This window comes from Lepisma saccharinum, chromosome 18 (assembly GCF_977018435.1).
Source record: "Lepisma saccharinum chromosome 18, izLepSacc3.1, whole genome shotgun sequence".
Taxonomy (NCBI): Eukaryota; Metazoa; Arthropoda; class Insecta; order Zygentoma; family Lepismatidae; genus Lepisma; species Lepisma saccharinum.
In genome coordinates, this window is record NC_139246.1 from 59260927 (window position 1) to 59275071 (window position 14145).

Below are 14145 nucleotides of genomic sequence, written 5' to 3' on the forward strand. Positions count from 1 at the left end.
AATAGGCATGCGTATATGTACTAAAAACAAGTAAAATATGCACTCAAATATGCAAATTATGCACTAAAGGAAAAATATTGGCACAAGAAAAATTCCTCAATACATTTATTTTTTAAAGTACTACACACACATAGTGACCATTGAAGGTAAAGACTTCCATGTCAAGTAAGGTTGCAAAATCTTGTATTAAATTGAATTTACTCTATGAAGACCATGTACAACACACGTTACATGGGTCAACTTTGGATAAAACACTTGTAATGCTTTTCCTGCTTTAATCATGTAAGGTGCTGCATGTGTGACGAAGATTAGGAACTTGTCTTCCCTATCTCCGCTTGGCCATAAAATATCTGAAAATAAGACATACAAACACAATGCAAACTACACAAATTCAACAGAGTACAGACTGTTTACGAGCAAAAATCTCCGTTGCCTTATATAGGCCAAGGAAGAAGGCCGGGGGAGGGGATGCACATGTTCTCTGTGTCATTGCCAGGTATGCGCGAGTGATGGGGGACCGTCTGCCCTGCAGGGCATAAAGAGAGGTTTTCGAACACCTGTGCTTGAAAATTTTACTCTCAGAAACACTCCAGAGGTGAAACATTAACCAAGTAAACAAATATATTTTTTAAAAAAACTATCAATTTAATGATATTTTCACGTAATATGCATTTATATGCGCTTACACAGTAAATATGCACGAACACCTTAAATATGCATTTATATGCACTATAAAACCCCCCTACTTCGGTTCGGAATGCTCTGAAACAACTTTAGAACCCGGTTGCATATTAATTAGAGGACCGGAATAAAATATGCAAATATGCAAAATCCGCACTCTATTTATTACATTAGAGATTAATTGCTATTATACACCTCTGTTGAAAGTGTTCTGTACATGCTTAGTCTTCCCACAATTACTATCACAAGGTTTTGAAAGAAATAGCAAAGATACTTTAAGATATTGTATTACAGTGAAATCTCAGTTATACTCAGTGGCGGCTGGCTCATGCTACTTATTGCTAGGAGGGCTGCATTCATAAAAAAAAATAAAACCTTAACTGATTGAAGACGAACTCCATGCTGCGGTCTTTCATTGAATTAATCATTTTTACTTATACGATCTACCATTCAGAATACCAGATTATATAACTTACTGTTAGAAAACAAATAACTCTCTGAATCTATTCGAAAACTTAAACAATCATGCACTTACTGATAAGCGAAACGGATGCGTTACATGGCCGGCCACTGTTTCTTTTGGCAATCACATGTTTATGCACGGTGTCCGCCATCATAGTGTGAGAGGTTTCGATTTCTACCACTTGACACGCCACCATACATTGGATCGTTAAATGCAGCCCTCTTTTTAGCGTTACAAGGGCCTAGTAGGGAGGGAAGTGGAAGCAGTGCTTACGTTAGAGTTCTTAACATGGAGATGTAGTGGCAGTAACCAAGGGGGAAGTGGCTTGATATACCAGTTTGCCTCTTGTCACGCGCCAAGTGAATTTGAAAGCTCCACACAGCGCAACGGGATGCAGTAAGATAGCGGAAGTATAAATATTTAATTTTTGCACTAATGGCAACAAAATATAATTTGTTAGTAGGTGGGGGGGAGGGGGGGCTGCAGTCCTGCAGCACCCCTTCATCGGCTGCCACTGGTTATACATTTTATGGGGGACAGAGGGAAAAAACGTATAACTGAGGAAAACATATTATTGGAAGATAGTTGAAATGATAAAATTAAGTACATAAAGAAAGGGAGTACTACATATTCACCAAAGTTTGCTGTATTGCATTGATTTGTTCTAAATTATTATTGTAAATTCACAAAATCACGAGAAATAGACAGTGAAGGTGCTGAGGCATGGAAGGGGTGCAAGCAAGGTTTACCCACTTAATCCGTTCAGCCAATTCCCTGCAAAAAAAACAAACAAAAAAACAAAAAAACAAAAAAAAAAACATGTTGAACATTAGGGGTTTATCTCGATCTTATGTTTATCGTAACTCTCGTTTCCAGCTTTATACGATTTCCAAACCCTGCCAATGGCAAAATTTGCCAGAAGCCTGTTCCGTATGTCAGGTGACCTCTCTCTTGCTTTTGCATTCATTCACCATGCAACGTTGAACTTCTGCCTTATGACTGGGGAACAAGCACACTATTGCCAAAACGACAGTCTCTAAATGCTACTTTCTCTAGGGTTTTAACACATTCTAAAAGTGTGATTGAGGTGTCTTTGTACTCCCTCCCTCCACAAAAACTTATGTGGACAACTGAGAACATGGCTCAATCACTATTCACTCTTCTTTACACTTGCTTTTACGTAATCCTTCCTAGTACTATACGGGAGAGGGAGGGGGTGGGGCTGGGGGAACTTGCTTGGAAAACCTTACTTTGGCAGGAAAGAAGTAAGAAGAATTTGCCAACCCCAGTTATCCAATATTGGTTTAGGGGGAGCGAAAAAAGTCGCTAATCTCCTCTCACAAGAGATAATTAATCTGCAACTGCTGTGCAGGGCTATGCAATAATTTCATGAAGCAGCCTTCTTTTTTAATGAAACTATCTGCATAGGAAATATTGATCGTGTGTCCCTTACAATACAACAATCCTTCCCTCTTTCTTTCTGCAACTTTGTTCGGGAATAAGCATGCTCAGCATTTACAACAGGAGCTTACATATACATTTTTTTGCCTCTCCAAAGGCATCGTGGTAACATTGTCACATTGTAATCAAGGGGTTCTGGGTTAGATACCCGGTGGAGGCACATAGTGATTCGGATCCCAATTTAAACTGTAGGCCCAATCCCGATTAGCCTTTTGTGCATAAAGTGGACTTAAAACCTTTAGTGGACGGAGCCTCGTCTGCGTGGATTCCCGTTGAAGCTGGCACCTTTTCAACCATGTGCTTTTCAAACTTGCAGCAAGTACCAAATAGTCCTAGCTCAAGAACTAATTGTCGTAGAGAGAAGGAAATTGGTTTTGTTTTCTTACTTAAAGACGGGGCTTTTAGTGGAGGTAAAATTTATACACCATGCCTCCCAATAATTAAGGTTAACCACATTTGGAGGGAAGCGTGACAAAAGTCTACTCTATGGATATGTAATGCTCGTGCCACAACTTATGAAAAAAAAAATGAAATTACGGTGTTCGTAATTGAAATTACGGTGTTTGTAATTGAAATTACACCGTTCAGAAATTTTGCACAATTACGGAAAAAGTCGAACTTTGGGCTTTTGCTTCCGCTTCTGCCCTGGACCCTTAATTGTCGGATGTTTCTTAAATTGTTGCTTTTTGTTCATTCTTACAGTTAGAATTTAAATTTTTCAAAAAGATGCAGTGGTTAAGCAGTTATAGCTTTTTATCTTCAATTTATCCCATAGTTACAAAAGGGAAACAAAGTGCTTTTTTCAAATGGCACTTGCAGAAAGAAAGTGCACACAGTGTTCGGTGTAATTGCTGCTTTTCTTCAGTATCATTCGCATGGTAAAAATAAGTCAGTGTTCAATAATTTGTTTATCTGTGATTTCGTTTCTGCAACTTCTCTGTCTTCACGAACCGTATCTTTAAATATGACCTTGCAGGCCACTCTTGACTCACCCTCCTTTTCTTCAGCTTGTTTCTAATGTTTACAACAGGCTGGGAAGTTTGGCGCCAGTGACTTGTCTGAGAGCTTGAAATATATCAGTTTGCGATATGCTTCAGGTACAGATACAACTTGCCCAATGCAATGCAAAGACAAGAGACAAATAGAATTCCAAGTCAAGAGTCTGGGCCTGTGGTTGCAGCTGATAAGAAAACCTGTATGGAAACGGGTGGTAGATGTGATCATAACGGAAATCTTGATCTCCAAGAGCAGCATTCTTTCGAGCAAGCGCAGTTAAAATGTATAACTGAAGTATTTTACTTGTTGGGACTGAATTTGTTGAATGTATAACTAGAAAAATCGTACATCGTATAACTGAAATATAATTGTACGCAGCCTTAGGGAATTGGCAGGGACCGCCAGAAAAAACGTACTAACAAGAAAAAACGTATTATCGCAAAATGTATAATTGTGATTTCACTGTATTACATGCATATATGTTACACAAATATATTGTGAAGACAAAACACTAATCATTGTTCAAATTTAGCAACTTTGGTGTGCACATATTCCCTAAGTCTCTGTGGCCGCTCATCAGTTGCATTGCACACTGTACCGAGAGAAAAAACTGCCACTGTTTTTCCAAGGGAGGGCTTCAGATAGACAATACTGGGGTTTCTTCTTGAGAGTCATGTGTAAATCACGGACCACAATTTGTAGTCCAGGGAGTTGGAAGTGTCTGGCCCCAACGCTCACCTGATCTCTCTCCACCAGGCACTCATCTGTGAGGTTATTTCAAGGGACATGTTTATGTGAAAAAAAAAGAAAAGAAAAACCCCTTGATAATCTGCAACATGTGATCTCCGTTTTTACGAGATCCTGGATTCGATACCCCGTGGAGGCACATAATGGTTCGAATCTCACTTTAAGCTGTAGGGCCAGTCCCGGTTAGCCTTAATGTGCATAATGTGGACTTAAAACACCAAAATCAACAACAAAATTAGTTTTTATGAACATGCAGCATCGTGTTCAGACCTGCTTGCAGGTTGCTGATCATCATTTCCAACATCTCTCGTATCCACACCCTTACCCATCACGATACATTGACATTTCCTGGTTCCACGTTCCATGAAAATCTCTGGACTGTGAATCGTGTGTGTGTGTACAGTGACTTTTGGGACACACACTACTGATTTCACTAGTTGCACAGTCTTTACGCTGCATGGCTGTTCCTCCCTGGGCCTTAACACCAGATGAGGAGCCACCTTCTAAAGTTGTGACAGTTCTGATGGTATATGATTCGAACAAGTGTTCTTGGATTACCAGCCAGGTTAAATTGGTATTAGCATCCAACATTTGGAGTGCATACATTGCTCTCATCATCAAGAATCACCTTCCCAGTAAGCTGCAATTACTACTGGGTATATGATGTGTTTGAAATTAATTTTGTGCACTGTAATACACATGTAATACACCATGCCACCTCTGCCTCTTAATCCACTGTGTTTACCATCCCAAAGCTTTCACTTCTTTAACCACCTTGTTCATTCTGTAGTAGAAGCAAGATTAAAATTATGTTATTGATTTGCAGCACTCTGGAAGTTATTTTCCATTATTTCTTGCCCGACAAACACTGCTGATACACATGTGACAGGAGGTGCATACTCGAATTCTGCCAGTGCGGCATTGTTTTTCTCGGTGTCGCAAAACGTTCTGTTACAAAGTGAAAAATCATGGGAAATAGCCATTTCACTTTTAGTGTTTTTTTAAATTACTATTACTAAAGAAATCCAACCTGGTAATTTGTATTTGCGCTTGTTGATATATATGTGTTATATGCAGTGACATAGTGAAAACATGTGTGGTTTCATAGTGGCTATCCAAATTATTCCATGCATAATACACACCACAGTTTTTGGGGGCAAAATTTTGTAAAAGGAGTGCACATTATACACAAGTAAATACAGTATTTTGATTATTAAGTGCTTATTTTACAAAATTCCTTAACAGTCTTGCACAGATAGTGACTTCCAGTTACTTGAGCACACCTTTGATGTAGCGAGTCTATCTTTTCCATTTTGTTTATTTTGCAGTTTTTCAGCATAAGGCACATTCCTTTTAAATTTCGTTTTGAATTTTGAACTTCATTGACGACGATACATTGTAGAAATCCATTTTTGATAGACTTCAACTTAAGCCATACAAATATCATGCAGTACAATTATAACACACTAGAGATCCTCCAACAAAAGAGGAGTCAGTCCTGTGACCATAGTGAGGAAAAGTTACACCATAATACAGAGTGTCCAGGCTAGAGGTATACAAAAATAACAGCTTATAATGCGAAAACTACTCCTTATATTGTTTCGTAGTGAAGCTCAAGTCTTTAGACAATTGATCAGTTAATTCATTTTACATATGCTAAAATATATGTGTGTATTTTTCTATACCTCTAGCCCGGACACCCTGTATTTTGTCTATTGTCCACCAGCACACACTGTATTGCCTGCATTCTCCCTACCCATCATTATGTCACCTGAAGACTTGTTGGTAAGTGATTGCCCAGTAACCTAAAATAATGACTTTGCAGTAATCTAAAATTATAAATTTTCCTGCTAGTTAAATCAGATTTGAATCAGTAAAAGTAGAAATTATTATTTTCCGTAGGCTCAACAGAAGATATGTAGGTCTCCACGTTTAGTAGATGGAACCACGAGTGATATTAAGAAAGCTGTAGCTACTACTAACACTTCTGCAGCTGCAAAAGTTACCAAAACTGTTAAACGTGCTCGTAACAAAGCATATGAAGAACCTGGTAAGTATTTAACCATCATCACTCTCATGATCATGCAGTACTATTAAGATATAGAAGGATACATAATAAGTAGAGCTTGAAAGTTAATGACCTAAAAAATCTTTAAAAAAGGCCTATAGAATGGCCTTAAAATTCTTTAGAAATGACATAAAATTTAAAAAATATCATAAAAATAATTTTCTCGTAAAATAGCTTGATTTTTTATAAGTTACATGAGAGCAGTTGAATAATTTGATAAAACCCATCGTTTGGTCGTTTGAACTACTGGAGCAAAGGCAAAGAAACAATTAAGTGCTAATGAGATTTTTTAAATTTTTTCTTCACTGTTATGTAAAATACACCGTAATGTTCTGCTTTATTAATTCACCTCCTTTCAAAGTGGGTGTTTCATGATACATATTATATAGTCACTCAGCATTAGATTTTTTTAATGTTGTGATTAATTTTATTTTAAAACTGCAGATCCAAGCAATAAAATAGTAACCAGCAAGAGAATCTGAAAGTAGTATCACTCAAAGTATTTTAAGTTTACTGGAGGGGAAATAAATTTCCCACAGTTAATAATTGAATCCACTGTCAAAGATTTAGTTACAAATGATATTGTGCTTTTTGATTGACCATATTTTTCATTATTGACGTACTTGCTAGAGACCGTATTAGGAAATTTCAATGTGAAAGTGTTGTTATCAAATGCGTTTAAAATTCATGAAACAACAGGGAAGGAACAAAGAAGAAACATCAAAAATGATAAAAAAGGGAAAAAATACTAAAAATTGGCCTAAAAGCCAAAAAAGTCCAGAAAATGCAAAATAAATACAATGTTGTCTGGTTCTAATTGAAGGGAAATGGACTAATATCAGGGTTAGCATTGTCTTCAAGGCCCAGGAAAGAAGATTATTTTTCATCAACTTCCAAACCCTAAGGGATTTAACTTTGTGTTCTGCCTTCTATTTATATTGTACAGTGCAACTCCGATTTTATGTTTTCAGGGACCTGTAAATACAAAACATAAAATGCAGGAAAATAAAAAAAACTAGAAAGAATGTGGGTAAGATGGGACTACACGGTAGACACATTTTGGTGATAATGTATTAAAAAGATTTTAACTACAGGAAAGAAGTAATACAGGGTCTGGCGAAATGAATAGCCTGATTTGAGTCACATAGCACGGTGTCGCTGTTGCGCCTGCACAACCACGTGTGTGTGCGTTGCATTGAGGAAGGACTGCCATTTGTAAGTATGGCCTTGTGGAGTTCGGAACATTGAGCATTCGCCGTTGAGGCGTATTTAAAAAATAACGAGTCTCCAATCACCGTGCAGCGACTCTTTCGTCGCCATTTCCAGGACATCAGAACGTCCCGGATCATAGGATGATTGTACAGTGGGCTCAACAATTCAGGACTACTGCATCGTGTGCAAAAAAGAAAAGCCCGGGGTGACCAAAGATACAACGGACCCAGGAGCGAGTGGAGGAGGCCCGTCAAGCACTGATCTGAAGTCCTCGTCGTTTTGCTGCCAGACATGCCTTGGCTCTAGGAATGTCAGATCGTTCCCTGCGGCGCATCATCCATGAAGACCTCCACTTCCACCCCATACAAAATGCAGGTCGCACAGAAACTAACCGAACAAGATGAACATGCCCGACGAACCTTTGCATTGTGTTGCTTGGAACTTTTAGCAGCTGAGCCGCAGATGCGAAATAACATACTGATGTCGGATGAGGCTTATTTTTGATCTGCACAGTGGTGTCAATAAACAGAATTACATATACTGGGCGCCATTTAATCCTGGTTGGCTGCATGAGCAACCCCTGCACAGTGCACGTGTGACGGTGTGGTGCGGTGTGGCATTGTTTGGCATCATCGGTTCATATTTTTTTGAGGATCTTCATGGACGTACGGTAACGGTTAATAGCGATCGCTATGTCCAATAGTTACATGACTTCCTCCTTCCAAGGATGAACAACGACATATGCTTCCAACAGGATGGGGCAACAGCCCACATGGCCCACCGGTCCATGACTGTCTTGTGGCGTCATTTTCCTCGTCGATTGATTTCCCGATTTGGGGACATTCATTGGCCATCACGGTCGCCTGATTTGTCTGCCCCTGACTTCTTCTTGTGGGGCTACCTGAAAAGTCAAGTGTACCCTACACATCCTCATACCGTGGTTGAACTGAAGGCAAGGATACGTACAGCTGTGGAGGCGATCCCATTGGACATGCTGGAGCAGGTGATGCGAGCTTTCGTTCGCTGCCTGGAAGAATGAGGTGAACGTGATGGCGACCATCTGTCGGGCATTATCTTCAAAACCAAGTAAATTTCGATGTTCTGTCCTTTTTATATCCTACTATTCATTCTGCCGGACCCTGTATTATGCATCCCTGCAATGCAATACATGCAGAGATAATTCCTGATAGATTAACATCCCTCTCTTGTGGTAGGCGTGGTGAATGACTGCTTCTATCTGCTGCCTATTAGGTTCAAATCAGACGTCGTATTGGTTGGGATCTCAATTTACTCTGTTGATTGAAATTTCTCTGCTAGTTACAAAGTCTGTAATCAGTGTCATGGATTCAGTTGAAAGTAGAAACAAGTAGAATGGTTTGAATCCTACGTTAAACTGTATCTGTAGTTCCCATTAGCCTATCAGTAGAAGTGAACTTAAAACAATCTTTATTATTGCACATGTTTAGATGTCAAAATTTGGAATCTATATTTACTCTTTTGCTACTCAATGACTTATTGTTTGATTTAATTATGAAAAATGCCCCATCTGCCATTAGTTTCCATAAACAACGTGTTCTTTTTTTTTTATCATCCATCTCTGCATCCACTCTAGAGGACTGATTATGAACTAAAATAAATTTGTTTAAAAATGACTTGAACTTAACTAATTATCATATTTTTTCATCACTAATGTAATTAGCTGTATCTGTTATGGTTTGGTTATTGTATAATAAATGTTTTCGCTTTGCCCAAGTTTGTGCTGATTTCAGCATATAATTTTTTGATTTTTACTGATGTTCAGTAATATGAATGTTCTTTATTTAGTTTTCATCCTTAATTTTCTTCAGTATGCTTGACAATATCATCAGATGAGGAGGACTCCTGTAAGGATGAAAGTAATGACTCAATGGCCAAAAATGATCCAGGTTTTGAGACATTACCAGGGGACTCGAGCAACAAAGAGCCAAAGATCACTGACAACTATGATGAAGCAAGTTCAGATATGTATGAGCATCTTAAGGCACAAGGGGTGAAAGGTGAGTGATGATACATTTAGCTGTAAATATGGTGATGTAGAATATATAAACAAGTGCATAGCAGACAACTGTTTGTGAAACTCGCTAGCTTCTTGGGATGTGCTTTCAAGCACTCTCTTTTGAAATGTGCACTGCTGCACACACACTCACACCAAAAAAGAAAAAAAACTAGGAGGAGAGTTAATTGTTGTACACATACAGTCAAACCCCAATTTTACGTTTTTCAGGACCCTGTAAATAAAAAAGAAACGTAAAATGCAGGAAGCTTAAAAGCAGGAAAGCATAAGGGAGGGATGAAACTCAAGTGTCAGTAAGAAATGACTACACAATCGACTTTTTAGGGCGTATATTGTTTCAAAAATTTGTTAACAACAGGAAAGAAGTATGATAATGAATTTGTAAGGAAGAAAGCAAGACGTGCTGTGAAAGTCAATGACGGATTAACGGGACCCACTTTCAAGGGTAGGGACGATAGATGATGACTGCTTCTAACTGCTGCCTATTAGGTTCAGTTTATGCATCTGATTGTGTGAGATCTCTGTTCACTTTGTAAACTGGTAATTAGTTGCTATTTTTGGATGTCCCGGGTAATTGGAGGGACAAGCATTTTTATATACTGTAATCCAAGTGTCCTGAAGACATTCAGAATGGTTCAGATTGCACTTTGAGCTGCATATGTATCCAGTCCCGATCAGTCCAACAGCATAAAGTGAACAAAACAAGCTTTGTCAAACTTACGCATTTTTAGATGTCGCAATAAATTATCAGTGACGCATGGAGGATTTTCAAAAGGAGGATGGGGTTACATATACTTTTTATAGTAGTCAGTCCTCACTTTGCCATCTTTTCCTGCCTTTGATGTTCTTTTTTCAAAAATACTGGCCAGAGGGAGGGGGCTTATAACCCCCATCAACCCCCTTTATGCACGCCACTGATTGTTATTTACATCCATGTTAATTGACGATTTATTATTGGATTTAGAAGTCTTGCAGAGGGCAAACACCCCTTCCACCAATAGTTTCCCTGTAAATAATGTTTTTTTTTTTTTCCCCCGGTCAACGTTTAATATTGATTCATTTTCAGCACATGAATGGTGCCGAAGAAAAGCAGCGATTATATTATTCTTAGCATCATGTGTATTTCCTTTCTGTACTGCTCTGTGTTCAAGGTGTTTATCAGAAGGCAGAACAAGGAAAAAAAAAAAACTTTTCTTTTTCTAACTCCTCTCTTTGTGTCTGATACTCATGTTTCCTGATCGTCAAAACAAAACAACCTTCGGAGATTCAAAACAATTCCGTTTTTCTTCCTTTCAGAGTGAATGAGTCATAGCTCTGGAGCCACGAGATGAAACATTGGCGCCGGTTGCTGGGTGTTCACTCACTGGTGAAAAGAACCCATTCGGTCGAATGAATCCATCTGCCCCTTAGCGCAAACTTGCCGGAAAGTTTGGAGAATCGTCTAGTTCACCCTTCCGATGAGTTCACGTACCTCCACAAGAACCACAGAAAATAACCCCAATATTCCACTCCTCTAGTCTACGTCTTAAACTATTTTGCCCTTCTAGTTTCTAACCAATGGTGTTCATTATATTATTCAAAGAAGAAAGGGATGCAACATTAACTAGCTTTTATTATAAGCAAGAACGAAGATAACATAAATTTATAATGACAATAGTATGATTTCTTTATATGAATTCATATGAACCCTGTAGTTTCATTCTTCATAAATTTAACTTCGCCTGGACATAAATATTACAGCATATTCTGAGTAACAGCAATAGTGTACGTAATTTACAATTCTTTGTTACTATTTTTGACGAACACAAAACGACACCTGAATAAGGATATAATCTCCTTTTCCTTTTTTTTTTGTAAGCTGCCAATTAATAAATACATGTATTATTTATATATGTATTTATGTATGTATTGGGATTCTATCCTAGTAATTCACAAGCACACTCATTCACTTATCATTTACTCTGATTTTCTCGCGAAAGGGTCAAAACATTATTAATATAATTACGAGGCATGTAAAAAAAAAGGGCCGATATTTTTTAAAAAACAAGAAAATGATAGAAGAAATGTATTGTGATTGATAAACAAGTACATACCTTGGCTATTTTTTGACGTAGTCACCATTAACCTCCAGACATTTCTGATAGACTGGCTAAGCTTCCGTATACCCTCTGCGTAAAAATCTGCCGCCTGAGAGTGCAACCATTCCAGAACTGATGTCTTGAGCACGTCACTGTCGTTGAAACGCTTCGATGCAAGCCACTTTTTCAGATGAAGAAAAAGAAAGAAATCGATGGGGGCAATTTCGGGGCTGCAAGGGGGATGATTGAATAGTTCCCATCGAAATCTTTGGATTGTCTCAACAGTATGAGCAGTTGTGTGTGGGCATGGGTTGTCATGGATCAGAAAAATTCCAGAGTGCAGCATTCCTCTCCACCGATTTTGGATGGCACGTCGCAGATTATTCAGTGTTTCGCCTCTGCTGTAATTGTTCGTCCTGGTTACAAGACTTCCACAAAAATCACACCCTTTTGGTCCCAAAACACGGTTGCCATGATTTTGTGAACTGATGGTGTTTGTTTGAATTTCTTTGCTTTAGGAGAACCAGAGTGCTGCCATTGCATTGACTGCTGCTTTGACTCCCCAGTGGCGTACGATATCCACGTTTCATCCCCCGTCACTATGTGCGAAAAGAGGTCATCCCCATCCTCCCCCCAGCGGACCAAAAAATCTGTGGAGCTGTCCTTTGCTCTTTGTGAGCGTCTGTCATCATTTTTGGTACCCTCCTCGCACACAGTTTGTGATACCCCAGGTTGTCCGTCACAATTCGATGCACTGTATTTGCAGACACTTCTGGAAACTCTTTGGCGAGTTCAGATATTGTATTACGGCTGTATTACAGATTTTGTATTACGGCAGCCATTTCACCTTACTGCTACTCGCACGTATGCAACTCCACTCTGACAATTCTATCTCTGTTGCAAGCACAGAATACTAGGGCATGCTCCTGCACATGCTCAACTTCATCAGTGTTGCCAACCCCACGTAAGAAATTATCGGCCCTTTTTTTTGACATGTACATAACTGCTGAGAAAACAAGAATTCAACGATACTTCATTCATATCTCACACACTCCCATCACGTATAAATATTCACCCAAGAATGTAAACACTGGATCCATGAATAAGTAAAAATGCCTTTGGAGTATACATGCAAGAATCTATGTTAATCTGAAAATTCTAACAAAAAAATCTTGGAGAACGATAATGAAAATAGAATTTTGTTTTTGACTAAAACTTGCGTTGACAGTCTTCCGTCCCCAACATGAGTTTGTAAGGAACAGGCTGCTCAAGCGAATAGCATTTGCCAGCCAGTTGTTATGCCTTGCCTCTTACGTAAACGGAGGGGAGGGATCACCGGGCAGGTACTTCAAGCAGTTCATAAAGAAGTTGACTCCATAGGCTTGTATCTCGTTCTGTGTTCTGTCTTTGCAAGGACCACTATCAGGAAATGGTGAGAGCGCGCATGCGTGGCCAAGAACATCGCCAAGAGGAGAGGCCTCTACCGGCGTTTCTCTGCAACTCAAAAACGAACATTACGTAACCAAATCGTACATGCTTTTTTGGTGACTTAAAAGACTTCAATCTCGCCACCAAAGGGGAGAGTGAAGCTGTGGTGGGTAGATTTGTTTAATAAGGCAGTATCTAGTTGCCACAACACCAACTAGCAAACCACAACAAACTGCTAAACCATAGTAATGTTTATTTTTTATCCTTTTTTCTCTTACGATTTCCTGGTTACCTTTGTGCCTCTGTGGATAGCAAGTTTGTATGTTTGAATTGATATTAGCAGATGTTGCAGCAATAATGGTATATTATACATTACGACTTTTGTCAGAATCATCAATTGCAGGTGTGTACTATTATCTTCAATCACAAGCATAATAAAATAGCGATAGTATAGATAGTATTAGATCGAAAGAAAGTGACTTCAGATCTGAGTTCAGTGATTTCTATTTATAAGAATATATTCAATAGAAAGAATCTTTTCAACTTTTGGAATAATTTGGAATAAAGTACGCAATAGCCTCGGGGTAGATAACGCTGTAAAATTGGTGAAGGTATACAGGTTTATACACTCAAATGATAGAGAATCTCAAAATATTGATTGGTAAGGTAGGTATATGCGACCGCTAGAAACAGAACTGATTGTTTTTTTTTAATACTAAATTTTGTAATCGATAAATCAATCTGTTGTGTTTTCCCCAAGAAATACGCTATTACGTAGAACGTAATAGTTGTGTTATTGTAATAATGTAGTATTCATGTAATTCTATGCTATTTGGTGTACAAACTGCAGTAACGAATGTATTTAAGAGTGAGCAAACATAAATACGTTGCTGTTCAACATACATATTGGAATCTTTTTCCTTGGGCTGATCCGTGTGTCTGTGTAATTATTATTATT

General features: G+C 38.5%; 1 protein-coding gene across 3 annotated transcripts in view; it reads left to right on the forward strand.

The window, feature by feature from the left end:
• LOC146002602 (uncharacterized) overlaps positions 1 to 14145 on the forward strand; it is a 146872-nt gene that overhangs the window by 61456 nt on the left and 71271 nt on the right. For all 3 annotated transcript variants that reach the window (XM_083140560.1, XM_083140559.1, XM_083140561.1), the window contains 2 exons: positions 6251 to 6398; positions 9476 to 9664. In XM_083140560.1, the coding sequence (XP_082996686.1) occupies positions 6251 to 6398; positions 9476 to 9664 (337 nt within the window). The remainder of the gene's footprint in view (positions 1 to 6250; positions 6399 to 9475; positions 9665 to 14145) is intronic.